Genomic DNA, 17,956 nt, shown 5'->3' on the forward strand with positions numbered 1-17,956 from the left:
CTCTAGGCCTTGTGACTGAAGGTGCTGCTGGTGAGGACGCAGCTTTTGCCAAAGCTGTGCTGAGAATTGCAGCGAGGGCTGAGCAGCTGCCAGGCTCCACTAATCCTCCTGGAGCTTCCAAGGCCCTCTGAAACCACACTTTCAGCAACTAAAGCAGAAGCCAGTGCCAGCACCGTATGCCACCTCCCAAGTCACCCTGAAATGGCAGCAATGAGAACCGATTTCAGGGTGAGTCCCAGCTGGGTGTCTTGGCCCCCAGACCCTACTCCTGTAGGGCAGAGACCCAGGCTTTTAACCATAACCAACCCAGGTGATCTTACACCTTTCTGGTGAGAATAACACATTTTTCACAGTGGATTCCACAGACACAAAAAGATGTCCGTGCTGTAAAATTCATTACGTTCATTACTTGCTGTCTGTGAATGAATACATCCCATATTTCAACTGAGTTCAGCTTCCCCCAAGTGGTTGTGAGGAGACAGATGATTTTCCACCAGCACTCTCTTCACTGAAAGCAGAGGATGGCTTGAATCTTCGTGGAAAACTGTTTTTTTTTTTTTATTCATGTGCCTAAAAAATGTGGATTTTCAGAAAAATTAGTCTCTCACACCTCAGTGCCTGCACAAAAATCTGGCCCTCCATCCTGCTTCAGTGGCCTTTCTGGAGAGCATCCGTGTAGCTTCCTGTCTCTGCTTCCTTCCCTCTCTCTAACGTTTTGGTCTGGTTTGTGTTATTTTTTTCTTTATTTTTTTCCTGTGATGGGAATTGTGCTGTAGGGCTGGTTTGTGCTCGTGTTACAGAGGTGAGGGAGGCTTTGAGAGGTGCTCATCCCACAGCAGCACAGGCCTGGTCACACCAGCAGAGGAGAGCTTTTCCACCTCCAGCTGGAATTATGCAGGAATCTCCTTCCAAATGTGCTGGGGCTGATTAAAATCTCTCATTACCTTTACCTTCTGACTTCTGACGCCAGTTCTTTATGCAAAACCATTTACTAATGAGAACAGTTTAGGGCGAGTCAATCACTGAAGTGTTACAATCGTGCATTACATTCATGCAGCCGGGGGTGAGACCTCTGTGCTTCATTAGACACCTCTCCATCCATTCCTGGACAGCGGGGCTGGACAGTCGTGGGGTGCTGGAGGAGTTGGAACCATATTTTGTTGTTTTAATAACCCCTCCAGTTGTGCTGGGCAAAGCAGTAGGTCACGGGCTGCCTTATCTTATGTGACAGACTGGCACTGCTGCTCGGCGTGGTTACGGGTGCTGCCCACGCGTTTCTTTGAATGACCTTCCTCGGGGCTGCGAGTGTGGTTTGTACCAGGAATGCCCTGTCCTGGCTGGAAAATCGGCCCCTGGGGAAATGTGTCCTTGCTTAGGCTTGCTGGAGATGATGGAGGAGGTGTTATGGCCACGAGCGTATGGGTGCGGGTCTGCGCTGACCAGCTGGGCTCCAGCTGTGCACCAGAGGAATGGGACGGCCGGCAGCAGAGGCTGCTGTGAGGCCAGCGCCCTGTTACTCAGCACAGGCCAGTTATGGAGAGAGTAGGAATTGGGGTTTCCTTTAATCACGTGCGGGAGATCTGAGGACATGTGCCCTGAATGCAGTGAGAGGTCTTGGTCTTGGGCTCCCTCAGAAGGAGTTCCCACCAGGCATGTCCAAACCCCATTTAGGCAGGAGGGATGCTTACCCTGACAGCAGGCAGTGCAGGACACGGACATGGAGGGGTTTTGTGCTCCCAGGTGTGGGGACTCCGGGGAAGGCTTTTCCCTCAGTGCCTGCTGTCGGTCTTTTCACTGTGTGCTGGGGCTGGATCAAAGGGAGAAAAACTGCTCTGGGAGGTGAAGCTCCCTTTGCACCAGTTCAACAAAGAGAAGTTTCTGCTATCACAGCAGCTCTTCTGCATCAGGTTTTCTCTGCCTGCCCTGGTTTAGCTCCTGAGCCCTCGCAGGCTCCTTTTTGCCCCAAGCCTTGGAGCGGGATATCGGGTTTTAACCACGAAGAGCTTTTCTTCTGTGTCTTACCTCAAACTGGGGCTATAAAGCAGGAACTGCCCCAAACACGCTGCTGCTGGTCCCAGCTTTCTGTGCAGACTTGTGCCCTGAGACAAAAGGGGAAAGCAAAGAAGCTACAGGCTCTGGTTTGCTCGTGTAGCACCAGGTCTGCGTGAGAGCTGCTTTCAACCTGTTTTATTACCTAATGCCATTTTTATACGTAATTAATTTTTCTGCATGAATTATTTTAGAGCAACTCAAATCTGGTGGTAGCAGTTTGCCTTGCACAGCTTTAAGCGTACATGCAGCGATGAGTTTCTGTCAGGCCCTTCAGGGAGAAGGCAACGTGATGTTCCGGTGTAGGAGGGCCTGAAGCATTGCGAAATCCCACTGGAAGCGGTTCATGGCCACCAGGTAAGAGCAGGGAATAGAAACTACCACCACACCCACTTCCAGGTCTTCTTGAACATCACAGAGAGGTTGAGCAATAGGGCTGTGACTGGGTGCAGGGCAGTTGTCCCCAGTGCAGATAGAGCAGCTTGGAAGTGTCTCCTTATTTTACCCCCTTCCAGCCTGAGACAGTTTTGCACCTGCCCAAGGCTCGAAGATCCCAGGAGGCGGAGATATGGGGCCAAATCTTGCTGGAGTGCAGGCAGCTGGGGCTGAGCGGGGTCCTGGTCACAAGTGCTGCAAGGGTGGAGGGCGGGAGCTTTACAGACAGCCCTGCTTTAATCCTTATTATTTAATTTAGGGTTGGCATTTGTCATTGGTGTGGGCGACTTGTGATCCCTCAGCGTTGCTGCAGGTGTTATCACAGCAGGGCGAGCAGAGCTCAGGGTGAGGGTGCCCTGTGCATGGGCAGGGTGCAGGGCAGCAGGGAGCACTGTGCCGTGGTGCTTAGGGGGCTGCAGCTGGGAACTTAAATCGTTCATATAATCATTAGCAGCTTATGCTTATATTCTTTTCCCAGCATGGCATAAAGCTTTTATTTGTGAACCTGAAAACTGATTTTTTTTTGTCAAGATGGTGATGGGTCATCTCCCCTGCTTGCGTGGTTTTCATAGGAAGCTGGCAGGGAGAGCTCCCACATCCTATTAGGGTGACAATGAAATTGCAAAACCTGTGATCCTGCTCTCTGCTTGGCGCCGGGGCTCCTGCAATGCCCAGGGGGCTGGCAGCGGGCTCCGTGCACTGGCAGCTTGACGTCAGGGCCAGGAGCCTGGCTTCTGGGTGACCTTTGCCAGGTTAAGTACAGGTTGCCAAACCCTCTCCTTGGCTTCTGGGTCTATAAAATGCACTTTTGCTTTTGTTGTGGCTGTTTCACTTGAGATAGGAGCTGAAGAGGAACTCGCAGCTGCTGAAACCTGGCAGGCACCCTGAGGCAAGGGCGGCTGCCATGCACACCTCAGGCCCTCAGACAACAAATTCCTCCCCAAATTCCTCCCGTGGAGGTTTCTAGATTTCTCCTTTCTCACCCTGTTCCTTGAAGGGCACAAACCAGCCCAACTCCTGGGCTGCATCTTTCTATTTTCCCCTCCAAAGACAGTTGCCCAGGAGAAGAAGAGCACGGGGACACCTCAGAGCCATACCTAAGCCCCTGCTGGGGAGCGCTTGTGCCAGCTGACCGGGGATTCCCCTCCAAGCCTGGCTTTCTGCCTTTTGCGGTGTTAACAGCCAAGTTTGTAGGGTTTTCTCCTTTCTTCAACCTGCTCCCTAGCCCACGGCAGGGTATGACGTGGCCCTGCATGCTCTATTCAATGCCACTGAACTTGCAGCACTGCCCAGTGCATGAGCAGCAGCCCCTTGGCTTGGGCTGTGCCGAGAGCTGTGATAAATCCCCCCCCACCCCCCACCCCCCCCACCTCTGCCTCTCCTGTGCACAAGTCTGTGACCGATTTTTTTCAGGTAGTTTGGGTATTTTGGCAAACTGGAAAGAAAATCCCAGGCAAAACAGACAGGAAGGAAGCAGAGACAGGAAACACTGCATGGAGGTTCTCTGGGGCTTGCTGCTGCGGATATTTTGCTTCCCCGCAGTGTCACCCACAGAGAGGAGCTCATCTTTCACTGGGTCCCTTGAGGTGTGCGCACCTTGCTGTGACAGCCAAAAAGCCACAGTTTTAGGGGTGTAAGGGCCTGTTTTGGGGTACACCAGAGCAGGATACCACACATGGGCTCCCCTGGGCTCCAGCACCTCACCCAGGGACACAAGGGGAACAAGTCCCCACATCGGAGCGGGACCCAGAGCGGTGCTGCCCGCTGGCCACGAGCCTGCAGCCCGCTCTCCAAACCCGTTCTGCAGACTGCTTTTCCAGCAGCTCCTCAAAGGCAGGATTTCGCAAGGCGCGCAGGTGAAGGGGCATCTTGGCCGGGGCTCCCACCCCTGTGCCGTGGGGAACAGAGGAGCCTGTTCTCAGCCCCGGCCCCGCACAGAGCCCCGCTGTTGGGGAGGCTCGGAGAAAGCCTGGTGAAGGCAGCGGGGAGGAAAAGGATCCTGGCAGAGCCAGGAACTGTCCCGCTAGCAGCTCGGGATCCTTTTTCTTCTCCAATACATCTATTTATTTTTATTTTTTTTAAGGCTGAAGGATTTTACTCAAAGGCACCCAAGCTGGCCAAGCCGGCCAGCTGCTTTCTTGCTTCTCCTGGCCCAGGGGCGCACTGGCAAGGGCTCTGCCCGCCTCGCCCTGAAAGCCACTCTCTTTGCACCGCCACTGATGTCTCCTCTTGGCCGGGAGCCCGTGCCCCGAAGAATATAAGCATAAGCTATTTAATGCCCCCTCGCCAGGGAAGAGGCCTGGGGGCTCGGCGGGAGCGATGCCCCGCTGCCGAGGCCGGGAAGACTGGGGCAGTGTTTGGGGCCGGGCGCTGCTGAAAGGGCTCAGTGTGTGCTCGGCGTGAGTCACCGGGGAGCCGGGGAGCCAGCGGGGGGGACGGAGCGGTGCTGCGGGAGGCATCGAGCCTGAAAATGAATATCATGAGTGTTGAGTGGAGGCAGGAGGAGGACGGGGAGGGGAGGCTGAGAGGCTCGGCACTGCCGGGGGTGGAGGTGCATGTGGAGGACAGGAGCGGAGAGCAGGGGGTGCCCTGGAGGTGCGTTTTTTTAACCTGGCTCTGGGGGTGTTAAAGTGAAAAAATAAATAAATAAAGCTCGGGGAAGGGGCCCACAAAGCATCGTGAGGGCCTCAAGATGGGGAGCTGCCCCTTGTCACCTGTTGGCACCCCAAAAGCTGGGCTGCAGCGCCGGAGCTCCGTCCTGGCTGGCGCATGTTGTCCTGGGCCTGACGGTTTTCCTTGGCTGTCTCTGTGGCTCGGTCTGGCAGACCCACACCCTGCTGCTGCCGGGCTGTGCCAGCTTCTTACACGTCCTCGGCGTCACCTCCCCTGTCCCCAGGGCCCCCACCTGCTGTGGCAGGCGCAGGAGGAGGCAGGAGCAGGGGATGCTGCTGGTGGCTCAGGGCCAGCCCCCGAAGGGCGCTTGGCTTCTTGGCGAGGTCCCAGCTGAGTCAGGATGGTGGTGGGATTTGTGCTTCAGACTGAAGGTCTGGGTCAGTCCCAAAAGCAATGTTGGCCTGTACCTGACAAGTTTTGTTGCAGTTTTGGCTTGCTGAGCAAGTGCAGCAAACCAGAGTGTGTACAGAAGGTGAGGAGAGGCTCCTTGGGTTCACCTTGCCCACGTCCTCAAGCCCATGGCCTCTGGGAACAGCGGGAGGCCAGGGCCAGCACAGAGGGTGTGCACGGGAGGCCTTCCAGCCGTGTTTGAGCAGGAAATGGGTCCCAAGCAGACACGCTGCTTTACGGGGTTTTGGTTGACCGAACTCGAGTTGAACATTGCTGGAAAGTCATGCTGAGAGGTTTCCTCCCAGCAGGACTGACCGCAGCCCCAGCGCACAGGGAGTCACCCACTGCTCAAGCAATTCCTCCACCACTCCTCGGTGTTATTGATCCGCGGGGCCCTGCAGCCCCATGCCATGGGTGCATGGGACAGGGGTGTCCCAGTCACCTCGCCTTGGGGACCTCGTGCCTGGCGGGGGCTCTATCCTGTCCTTTACATACTGCCCAGGCTCTCCGTCCTTCCCCACCTCTCTGTAACACTGGGCAGGCCTTCAAGGCCTCGGCCCTGCAGCAATGAGCTCCCGGGGCGGTGCTCATCTGCCCTGCGGTCACCAGTGGCAGCACTGGGATGAAGTGGGAGGAAAACACCCCGGGGATCACAGCCCAGCTGAGCTGGCAGGACCCACGAGGGCAGTCCGTCTGTCCCTCCGCCCCATGACAGGACCCATTTACCCTCCACAAGGCAGGGATTTGCCATGTGCCCATGCCCAGAGCCTCCCCAAGAACGGGATCGCCTCTAGGGAGGCTGGGGCCTGTGGAGGGTGAGAGACTGAGGCCTCAGCTGCTGGGAATAGAGGACGGAGCCGGCTCCGTGCATTAACTCAGCGGCCATCTCAGCCCGCAGCATGACTTCACTGTCGGGTGAATGGCCCACCATGGAAACCAAACCTCAGGAATGCAGCTGGGTGTGCCGGCTCCGCGCTCCTCTCCCGAGGGCTCAGGCACAGCTGGAACCCTCCCAGCCTAGCAAATGGCTGTCACCCCCCTCTCCAAAATCCTGCCCCGGCCCATCTTTTTGCTGGAGATGGACCCACCCGTGGCTGGAGCGGAGCACAGATTTTGTGTCACCCAATGAGACCTGGGAGCAGCGGGCGCTGTGGTTATGAAGGGCCCCGGGGCCAGGGGTGCAGGTGTCTGCTCGGGGGCTCGGCGGTGGGCACAGTGCCGGGGCTGTCTGGTTTTCCACTTGGGCTGGAGAGGGGCTGTGAGCAGGCAGCCGCCGGGCTCAGGTGCGTCCCGCACCGGCCTCTCCGTCTGAGTCACGGGAGAGGCCGGGAGCACACTTGGAAAACTCCAAAAGGCCGCTCGGCTCCTGGGCTCTGGGGCCTCACCAGCCCCCCTGGGCCACGAGCACCACGTGAAGCTGGGAGGGGAAACTGAGGCACAGCCGGGCTGGCAGGGACGAGCCACAACTACTGGCTCACTGTCATTATCCACACGGTGATCCACAGCATCGGGCTCGCCGCGCTGCATGGGGAGGGGAAATGTTTTTCCCTCTCCCCTCCCTTCCCCACGAGCCAGAGCCAGCGTCAGCCCGGTTTCCCCTGCGTGCTGCCGCGCCAAGCGCCTCTGCAGCCGCTGGAAAATGCATAAAAGCCCCGGGCAGGGCTGCAGGAGGGTTCCTGGCAGTCACAGCTGGATCCAGCCGCTGGCTTAAAGCAACCACACGGCCACGCTGGGCTGCGTCACCTCCCTGTCCCCTGTCCTTCCCCAGGCTGTGCCCGCAGGATGCGGGTGTGCTTGCCCCATCCTTTTATTTGAAGCTCTGGGGTCTGTCCCCCCAGCACTGTGCTGGCACGGGGCAGCCCAGAGGCAAGAGAGGCTGTGGGATTTGCCCTGGGGACCCTGAAGCAGAGAGGGGCTGGCCCAGCCGTCACCCTGCCAGGCACTTCCCTTTCTCACCTGTTGTTGGCAGAAATCATGCAAAGCCCCAGGGGTTTGATGGCACGCAGGGCAGAAAGACTTCCTCAGCTCAGCACGGGAAGAAAAAAACCAAATGTGTCACCGTGCCGCCAGCCTCCGCCACTGCAGGTCAGGCTGAACCTTGGGTCCTGCCCCAGACACTCAGGGTTTGGGGGAGGAAAGGGCTCATTTGGGATCCCTGTGGGTCGTGGCCCTCCCAAAGGCACGGTGTGGCTGGACCTCAGCTCCTGTGGGATGCCCAGCCCCAGGACTGCAGTGCTGGCACAAGCTGGGTACCTCGAGGTGCTGGGATAGAGACAGGACGTGTTCCTGTATGGGTAAGACTTATTAGCAGAACAGAAAGAAATCAGAAAAAGAAAAGAAGAAAAAATGGAAATCCCATAGCAAAAACACCAGGTCGTGTTTTTTTTTTCCTCACTGAAACAAAACCCAAACCATCAGTGGGAAAGCATTGGCTGGGTCAACCTGCCACAACCCAGTCTTTCAGCATTACATAAATGTTACAAAAAAAGCTCACTTCTTTGTCTGTACTTTTATTAAAAAAAAAAAAAAAAGCAGCACGTTTAATTCAGGTCTACTCTGAAATGAAAAAAAAACTCTTGAAACAAAAAAAGAGTTGTGGTTTGCTGTGAGAACATCTAACTGAGCCACTTTGGCATCGTCCCAGTCCTCTCCCTTTCCCTGTGATCAGAGATGCCCCGCGGCCCTGCAGCGATGCCCCACAGCCCCAAACAATGCCCCGCAGCCACACCAGGTGCCTGCCCTGAAGCCTCACACCCCTCCAGGTTGCCTGTTCCCATCTCCAGTGGTGACACCGGCGGGGATGCCCAACCAGGAGGCGAATGGGGTGGCCAGGGGTGGCCACTGTCACACTCAGGTGTCACCAGGGGGGGGAAGGAGGGGGTGTCTGTGCCTTGCCCCCTGCTCCTCCCCATGCAATGCTACAGGAACGCACCCGGGTGCCCTTTCCGCAGGTCCCTGCCAGCTCTCACGGGGCTTGGCACAGCTCGAAATGTCGCCAGGGTTGCGTCACCACCAACTTTTGGTTTCCCCATGCCCAAGGAGCTGCCGTCCCCTCCGTCCCCTCCATTGGCCAAGCGGGGTGCGGAGGTGGAGGGGGGCAGGGGCCGAATCCAGCCCTGTGCTGGGCTCTGAGCGGGGCTCTCTGCCCGCTGCTGGGTCTGTCTGCCTTCACTTCAGCTCCAGGGAGAACAAAAAAATGCCAGGTTTCGCTTGGCCCGGCTTTGCTGTCGGCAGAGGGGTTCTGGCTGCTTGGGTAAAAGCAGTTTTCACCGTTCTGGGGCAGGAGGCGAGGGAGCGCGTGAGGCAGCAAGGGAAAGATGTGTGGAGGAGTGGGGCTTTTAAAAAAAACACTCGCAGTTTGCTTCTCTTCCTCCTTTCCCAGGTGAATCGGGAAAGCGTGAGAACGTGGGGTTTGGCCTAAACTTTTCTAAGTAATGTTGAAACAGATGTAAAAAGTGCTGCTTCGTTTTGAGGCGGTGGGGAGGTAGCAGCAGGGTCTAGCTCTGGACGGGGGCGGGGGGGGGGGAACTCGAGCCGAAACCTCGTGTAGAAGCACGGGAGCACCCGGGAAAATCCCTCTGCTTGTGGCCCGGACACTTTCCTGCACCAGGCAGCTGAGTTTTCTGGGCTTTGCCTCTGTGGCTGTTTGTGATCAGGGTCCACCAGTGGGGCTCCCCCTCCTCCATGACGTCCTGGGGTGGATTCACACCTCCTTGCAAACAGAGGTCCTTGCATCCCCCTGCAGCCAGGCTGGTGCTCAGTGGGGACCTTTGCTGTACCCTGGTGTTTGTGCGTCCTTTTCCCGGGGCCACGGCTTCAGCAGACCCCGACTTGCCTCTGGGCATTGGGACCAGCCAAAAAAGCCGTCAGGGAAGGTGTGCAGGGACCTTTGGTGGTGGGAAGGCTGCAGGGTGCTGCAGGGCATTTGGGCAATGATTCCCAGGGAGCTTTCTGCCCAGCTGGGTGCGAAATATAGAAACAAAGCTAAAGGGACAGAACTGGGGAAAGTAATGCCACTGTCCTCCCCACGCAGCTGGATCTGGGGGGGGTGCTGGAGCTGGACCAAAAGCTGTTTGCGTAGTGGGGGTTGTGTGGGTCCTGCTGTATGGCCAACCCCATCGGGGACGTAGGGATAGCTCTGCTGGGCAGGAAAGGAAATATCCCAAAGGATTCCCTGCGGGCTTCGTGGCTGGAACACGTGGCTGCTGGGGATGGGAGGATGACAGAAAGGGAGACATCAGAAATGGTGGGGGCTGATTGTCATAGCTGAAAAAAAGTCCCTGTACTGAAAATGCTGTATTTAGGAGGAAAGGAAGGTCTTAAATCTGGTTCTTAGCAGGCAACGGGACGCCCCGTGCTGACATGGTGCAGGGGGGTGCTTAGCACACCGGGTAAGGTGGGGGCCCCAGCTGGGTGCCTCCATCCCCCCAGGGACCCTAATGGTGGCTGTGCCCCGTCGCAAAGCTGGGATCTCGGTGTCCTTGTGCAAAATTGGGGTTTGGCCCCTGCTCCCTTTTGGGCTTCACCCCACAATGACCAGCTGGTGTAGGGGGGCAGAAAAGGTGCAAGTTCCTTTCCTGGAACTTTTCCGGAGAGCACTGGGACCCCCCTCCCCACAACTGGGACCCTTTGTGGGTGCCAGCTCCGGGTCAGGGCTGATGCAACGCACTGTGACCGGGGGCCAGAAGACACCCAGGGGTGCTGGGGTGCTCCCCGCATCTCCCAGCGGGTGTCCCCTCAACTGGGGGGGGGGGGGGGCAATTTGGGGTGTCACCCCCCGCGCCCCCATCCCCTGCGGCCACCGGGGGGACCTGGGAGAGATCTGGGGTTGGGGAGATGTCAGAGGGCAGGGCAAGAGTTAAGCTACCTGCCCGTCCATCCCTCTTGACTCCACCTCGGAGTCCGAGGGGAGGGAAGAGGGAAAAAGAAAAAAAAAAAAAGAGGAGAAAGAGGAAAAGGAAGAGGGCAGAGCGCCGCACACGGACCGCGGGCAGCCCCGTCCCGCTCCCAGCATGTCCCAGTGGTGAGTGCCGGCCGCGGGGGGGGGAAAGGACGGTGCTGTCCCCTGTCCCCTGCCTCGGGGGTCTGCGGGAGGGCAGGGGGCTCCGAGCTGCCCGCACCCCATGGCTCGGGGTCGGGGAGACGGGGGGCGAACGGGGATGCCGGGGGGCCCGTCCCGTCGGGGGTCCCATCCTGCCCGGGGTCCCGTCCGCCTGGGGGTCCCATCCTGCCGAGGGTCCCATCCTGCCGGGGGTCCCTTTCCCATCTCTTCATCCTTCCACTCCCAGGGGACGTGTCGCCGGCTTGGGGACAGCCGCTGGGGACCCGCTCTGCGCTTGCGTTTCCTTTTGGGGAGGTTTTTTTGGGTGGGGGGGTCCCAGCCCTGCCGACCCCCCCCCTCGGCCCCAGCACCAACACAAGGGCTCTGTGCTGCCGCTGCCCCCGCCGGCTCAGCCACCCCTAATTAAAGGGGGTAGCAAAATCCTGATAAACGGGTGGCCCCCGCCAGGCAGGGGGGGCTGTGTGCCTCTCCGGGGGCTGGGGTGCGCAGCCCGGGTGTCCTGGGGTCCCCAGCATCACCCCTAAAGGGCGATCAGCCCCCCTCTAATTCGGGGTTATATCTAACCGCCCTGGGCACAGGCAGGGCAGCCTCACAGGGATGCTTTTAGAGTTTTTCCTGGCGGAGAAAAGGGAAGAGGAGGCCTGGGTCTGGACCCTTCAAAGCCCCCTCGACGGCATCCACGGCAGCCGGGCCCGGTGGGCGCAGGTGGGAGCCACCAAGGGGTGACGCCGCTGGGGACACGCCGGGATCCCAGAGCAGGGTGAGGGGCTGAGCGGGGTCATTTCCCCTGCCATGACGGCTCTGGAGAACCCCAAACACCGTCCTCATTTCTCCTGCAAAGACGCGGTTTTGGGGTCCCGACAGAGCAGGACGGGGGCTGCTCCCCCTCGTGTGATTCCCACCTTAGGAGACCAAACGGCAGAAAAACTGGAGGTTAGAAAAGCCCTGCACATGACAATTGGTCTTTTTCCCAGCAAAATGACTGATTTGATGCAGGAATTGCCCCAGGTTGTGGCTCAAGGACCCCTGGTCCCCGTCGCTTCCCCAGGACGGTGCCATGGGGTTGCTGCATGGGGTGAGCGGGGTTTTAAGCACTGAGCGGCTGTGCTGGGGTCCAAGCTGCTGTTGTGCCGGGACCAAAGGGGTCCTGAGAAAACCAGGAGCTGCGAGGCAGGGGCTGGAGAGGGTTAAAGGCAGCGGTGAGCTCTGATCTGAGCTGCTCCCTCATCAGTCTCAGATGAGTGGCCGCATATAAAACCAGCTGGGACTGTCCATGCACCCCTTTGCCCGTAATTGCTTATTTCCACGCCTGTTCTCACAGTCCTCGCTAGCGATCGTGCTTTTCTCACACAAAGATGGGGCTGAAAAATGTTCCCTGTGCCGGAGGGCGATGCCAGAGAGAGGAGCTCCCGACAGCTCCTGGCTCCCTACTTGGGGTCCCTGTTTCAGGCTGAGCAGGGTCCCTGTCACCAGTTGCCAGCATTGCTCCCCTCCTGGGGGAGTGAAGCACGATGGTGCATTTGTAGGATGCCATAATACACCAGGACAGGGAGTTTTGTTTCTTGAATGTATTACAAATCCAAGGAAAGCAAGTATATACTGAAATGTACGTACTTATATGCACCACCAGGAGCGGGGCTGATCGAGGGCAGAAAACCCTCATGTCACACCACCCATGTCCAGGGTCCCCACCGAGGTCCGGGCTGGAGAAATCCCTGGGAGATCCCACACAGAGAGGCTTCTTTGGGGCACATCTCGGGTTCCCGCAGCACGGGGAGGCACGGCACCTTCCTACGCCTACAGCTGGGGCCAGCTTCTGTTTTCCTGGGCATTATCACAACTTCTTTGTTCTGCGCTTATCGGGGCTGTCCCAGGCTCCCTGCTGCACATCTCAAGGATGCTGTGGATTCCCAGGCAGCCTCTCTCAGTACTTTTCCATCAGGCCGGGTCACCCTTACGGCTGCTTGGGCAGTCCCCATCCCCTGCCCTCGGGCACCTGAGGCCGACAGAGCAGAGGAAATTGGTGCCGGTGTGCCAGCTGGGGGGGAGCCAGGTGCTTGGGGCAATGCGGGGCGAAGACAGGCAGATCCTGCCCAAGGAGGCATCAGCAGGGTGAAAAACCTGCTTTGCTTTAGCTGTGTATGAAAAAGCAGCTCGGGGGGTTACGGGGTGCAGCAGCAACTGCTGGGTTCCTTTCGAGCCCCCAACGAGCCACAGGGTTTGAGAGTTGCCCCCAGACCAGAGCTCTGTCGAGGTGCAGATCCACGGCATTTGGTGCTGCAAAGGAGAAGTGATGGGTCCCAGGACGTGGCCCAGCTGTGCCCCAGAAATGCTGGACACGTAGGGATGTCTTTTCCCAGCCCAGCCTTCAATTTCCTTTCAAATACATTTTTTTTTTCTTTTTGGTCCTGAGCTGTTATTTTGTAATGAAAAGCCGTTGCCCGTTTTCTGTCGAATCCTGCAGCCTTCTTGGCTCTGGTTTCTCAGGGCTGTGCAGCCCAAGATGCCAGTCTAGGGCCATGGGAAAGGACATCCGTGTTTTGGAGCTGGTGTTTGTCTAGAAAAGATAATTCCCATCTGCTTCTGTCCTAAACCAAAATTTTCAGACGGCTGAATGAAGGGTTGCCCTTGGGATTTCCTCCAAAACAGCTGCTCTGATGAAGCTCCTGTGTCCAGCAGTTTGCAGGCATGTACCCTGGTGGCACCCTCATTTCTTGTTTTTTCCTGGCTCCATCTCTCTTTCACCCCATTTTCTCCTCTCCCCTGAGCCCCTTCCAGCCCTTTGCAGGGACCCAGGGCTGTCAGAGGACACTGTGCCTGTCCATGCCTGGCCCAAGGGCTGCCCCAAAAGCAGGATACAGCGGTGGGAAGAGCATGTGGAGGTGTCCCCCAGCACTCCCCTCAAGGCTGCCACCTTGTGATGGGTGCTGGGTTATGAGCAGCCCACGATCCTCAGGTCTTTTTGTAAATGAACTTCCCGGATCCAGCAGTTTCCTCTCCTTAACTGCCCTGTCTCGCCCCTTTAGGAGGAAGACCATCTACAAAACGGTTTGCCTGTCCTTCCTGCTGGTGGTCACGGTGACGGTGCTGCAGCGGGGAATGGCCCCCAGCCAGTTCATGCAGGGCCAGCAGCAGAAGGAGCTGCCCCCTCCTGAGCCCCTGAAAACGCAGAAGAGAGGCGACGCCTTCTCGGTCACCAGCACTTTCTGGAAGAGCAAGAATGAGAAGGCTCCCGTGAAGGAGGAGGAGGAGGAGGGGGTGACGGAGAAGCAAGTGAAGTCGTGGGACATCACCACTGCCAACTGCTCGGCCAACCAGAACTTGAGCAAGGTGGAGTGGTTCAAGGGGCTGGAGCCCAACTTCCAGCAGTTCCTGCTCTACCGGCACTGCCGCTACTTCCCCATGCTGATCAACCACCCCGAGAAGTGCAGCGAGGGCGTCTACCTGCTCATCGTGGTCAAGTCCGTCATCACGCAACACGACCGCCGCGAGGCCATCCGCAGGACCTGGGGCCAGGAGAAGGAGGTGGAGGGCAAGAGGATCAGGACGCTCTTCTTGCTGGGCACGGCCTCCAAGGAGGAGGAGAGAGACAACTACCAGAAGCTGCTGGATTACGAGAACCGCATCTACGGGGACATCCTGCAGTGGGATTTCCTGGACAGCTTCTTCAACCTGACCCTCAAGGAGGTGCACTTCCTGAAGTGGCTGAACATCTACTGCGACAACGTCCGCTTCGTTTTCAAGGGTGACGACGACGTCTTCGTGAGTCCCAGCAACATCCTGGAGTTCCTGGAGGACAAGACGGAGGGAGAGGACCTCTTCGTGGGGGACGTCCTCTACAAGGCCAAGCCGATCCGGAAGAAGGAGAACAAGTACTACATCCCCAGTGCTCTCTACAACAAAAGCAACTACCCGCCCTACGCGGGGGGTGGGGGTTTCATCATGGCTGGGCCCTTGGCCAAGAAGCTGCACAAGACCTCGGAGATGCTGGAGCTGTACCCCATCGACGATGTCTTCCTAGGGATGTGCTTGGAGGTCCTCAAGGTATTGCCTGTCGGGCACGAGGGCTTCAAAACTTTTGGCATTGTGAAGAACAAGAACAGCAAGATGAACAAGGAGCCGTGTTTTTTCCGGAGTATGTTGGTGGTTCATAAACTGCTGCCTCCGGATCTGCTCCAAATGTGGGACTTGGTCCACAGTAACTTGACGTGCTCGAGAAAACTCAACATCCTTTAGCTCAGTCTCTTTGGAGAGCTGGGACTGGAGGGGCCGGGGCAGCTGCTCCCTGCCCCAGGGTGCGGTGAGCCTCTGCTCGTGGCACACGAGGAGGGCAGAGGCTCTGCGGCCACAGGCAGGGCTTGTGATAGTGTTTGTTCCTGTACTGTAATGTGGTTCACTTATCTCCAGCTGGGTTGGGGGTTGCTGAAAAAGAAGAGGAAAAAAAAAAAGGAAAAAAAAAAAAAAAAGGAAAAAAAAAAAGGAAAGAAAGAAACCCTAGCACTAAAGGGAGAGAGAAAGAGAGGGAAGAGGGTTTGCTCTCTGCTTTAGGTACCACCTCCACCGGAAGATGATGAACAGCGGGGCTGGGGGGAGGCAGGAGGGATGTTGCATGCTCGTTCTTATTTTTTGGAGGTGTTCAGGGTCTGGCAACCCAGGGAAGCTTCTCCAAGGGGGCTGAGTGGTTTACACGTACATGAGCCTCCCACCACTCAAAAGTCAAGGGGATTTTGTTATCTGAACCATCTGCTCCATGCAAGGCTGAACTTGTGTGCCTTGGGCTCACCCCCTCCCGAAGTCCTCTCTGTGTCCCCAGTGTGTGGGTGGGGGAAAGGGGCTCTCCCTGGGACCAGCCCCGAGCCCCCATTAGGGCTGCTGGTTTTCAGCCAGGCGGTCGGGGAATCGGGGCTTTATCCCCAGTAGAGGTTCCCAGAGGACTTCGGTTTCCCGTGACAGCCCTGGCTGCACATGCATCATGCTCAAACAAATGCACCCAGCCAAAATTCCTCAGGGATTTGATCTTCCTGGCAGGAAAGTGGAGAGAAGGGGTGGGCTGTCCTTGCCCACGGCCAGGGAAGCAGCAGAGGCACCTGGTCAGCCCCAGGTTGGTGCTGGAGGGCACCGCTCCCTCCCTGGAGCAGGGTCCCAGGTGAAGAAGGGCTGGTGCTGGCACCTCATCTGCTCTCGGTGTGTGCATTTCTATATGGTTGGGCCCAGGAGTGTGATGGGCTGACACCACACGACACGGCCCTTTTTTTTTTTTTTGCTCCCCACCGTGTCTTAGGGCCACTGGAGATGTCGGGGTGGAGCCCCAAGCCAGCTCCTGTGGTGGAAAAGCTGTGCAACGACGTGGCCACGCACCCCTGGGTGCTTTCCAAGCCACCGACTGCCAGCTGTGCAAGGCCCACACACGTGTGCAAAGCCACATGTGTGCGTGGGTTCCAGTGTGTCACCTTCTGGGGCAGGGGCACAGTGTTTATACACCAGACATCATCCTCAAGTGCAGGGCTTGTGCAGCCGACTGTCCCTGTGCGTGGTGGACGTGCAGAGCCACAGACATGGCCCTGAACACGAGCAGTGAAACGCGCACACGTGTGCTCTCTCCCCTCTCGCTCTCTCTCTCTCTCCCCTTCTCTGGTGCCAGACATTGAAAGGAAAAAATTTCTACTACCTCAAAGGTCCCCCTGTGCAGTGCCTTTTTTTTTTTTTTTTCTTCCCCTTAATGTGTTCTGGAAACATGCCTGTTTCATTCACTCCAAGCCTGTATGTTCCCCAGGTTAGAAAACAAACAAGAAGGGGCGCACGGCAGCCAAAAGAGCCACCCGCGCGCCAAGCCACGCCACTTCCCCTCTGCAAATGCCCCTCGTCTGCTCCAACGAGCTGCAAATTTGGAGAGGGAAATCCAGAAAGAGCCCGCTGCTGCCCCATTTGGTGGCAGGGCTGCCATTTGGTTGACGACGTGCCCAGCGGAGCCGCAGCCCCAGGGCACCTGCGGAGCAGAGCCCGAGGACATCGCTGGTGCCCGCTGGGCATCGAGCACACGGTCATTTCCCATCCTGTCGGTCATTTCCCATCCTCTCGTGGGTTCAGAAGTGCTTCCCCAAATGGCACCTCTGTCCCTGATGTCGGGTACAGCTCGTTGGGCTGTCTGCTTGCCCCACAGGCAGGGGCGGTGCTTGCTCTCCGTAGCGGCGCGTTTGGAGAGCCGGGGCCGCGTGCCGAAATCTTTCAGTGTTGCTCTTCACCTGGCGGGACCTGTACAGAGAAACCGTGTAGATTGGGTGAATATTTTAGTTTCTAAATAAAGGTTAAAAGAAGAAGGAGAAGAAATAAAACCACCCAAGCCCCGTGTCATTGCTAACCCCCCCCCCCGCCCCGGACGGGCTGGCTGCTTAGGAATTGAACCTGGTGGTGGGCCACAGGGGCAAATGGGGCTGCAGTTCCCTGGTCTAGGCATGGTGTGGCTTCGTTGCAGAGCCTGTTGTGGGGTTTATTAAGGTCCCATAGACATTTTCTGTCTTCCAAGCACTCCTCCAGCCGCATTTCAAACCCAGCTAAACTTCAGGCCGTCCTGGCACGCTGCAGCGAGCTGCGCACCTCCAGCCCCGTGGGAAGAGCTGCCTTGGCAGGCTTGGGCACTCGCCTCCTGGCAAAACTCCTTTCATCCTCTCCCTGAAGCACATCGCGACCTCGCTGTCCCTGTCGCCCTCTCCAGGCCACATTCCCCCCGTAGCACCACGCTCACTGCCTTTAGGGGCACCACAGGGCAGTGCAACGGGGACCCCAGAGCAGAGCGAGCCACGCGCACAGGGACAAACCCACATCGGGTTTGGCTTTGGCTGGGGTGAAGAGGAGGAAAACCATGCGAGGAGATCGAGGGATGCCAGGGGCTGGGTTTTCGGGGCTGGCACCCACCTTGGCTGCTCAGCCCAATGACGGGTGCGGAGAGGTGACCACAGGGGACTGGGACCATGTAGGATGCTGCCATCCGGGCCACACTCCGTGTCCTGTTCCACCCAGGGCTCCACCAGGTGTGGAAACGGGCAAAAAGCCAAGCAGCCGTGCTTAGGGGGTGCTTCTGCTCTTTCAAGCAGGACCCAGGGCTGCAGCGCTGCTCCCTGGGTAACCAGGGGGGGAGAAAATGCCCCAGCAGTGCCCGGACCAATTTTGGGTGGCAGTGTGGGGAGGCTCCACGGCAGTGCCCCGGAGTGAAAGCTAGGTTTGGGAGCGAAGGCAGGGCGGTGAGAGCCGCAGCCCCGGGCAGGGGCCTCCTCGCGGCCGGGTGCTGCCCCCTGCCGCCCGGCCCCGCCGCCACGCTCCGACCATTTGCCGCCGGGGCCAGCGACCCGC

General features: G+C 58.0%; 1 protein-coding gene across 1 annotated transcript; it reads left to right on the top strand.

Annotated features, from left to right (window-relative positions):
* Positions 1–10,474: 10,474 nt before the first annotated feature.
* On the top strand, positions 10,475–15,067 carry B3GNT7 (UDP-GlcNAc:betaGal beta-1,3-N-acetylglucosaminyltransferase 7). Its single transcript, XM_035544844.2, has 2 exons — positions 10,475–10,570; positions 13,636–15,067. Exons 1-2 carry the CDS (start codon positions 10,560–10,562, stop codon positions 14,843–14,845), a joined length of 1,221 nt encoding a protein of 406 aa, XP_035400737.1. The 5' UTR covers positions 10,475–10,559; the 3' UTR covers positions 14,846–15,067.
* The last annotated feature ends 2,889 nt before the right edge of the window (positions 15,068–17,956 follow it).

The sequence above is a fragment of the Cygnus atratus genome, chromosome 9, assembly GCF_013377495.2.
Source record: "Cygnus atratus isolate AKBS03 ecotype Queensland, Australia chromosome 9, CAtr_DNAZoo_HiC_assembly, whole genome shotgun sequence".
NCBI classification, from domain to species: domain Eukaryota; kingdom Metazoa; phylum Chordata; class Aves; order Anseriformes; family Anatidae; genus Cygnus; species Cygnus atratus.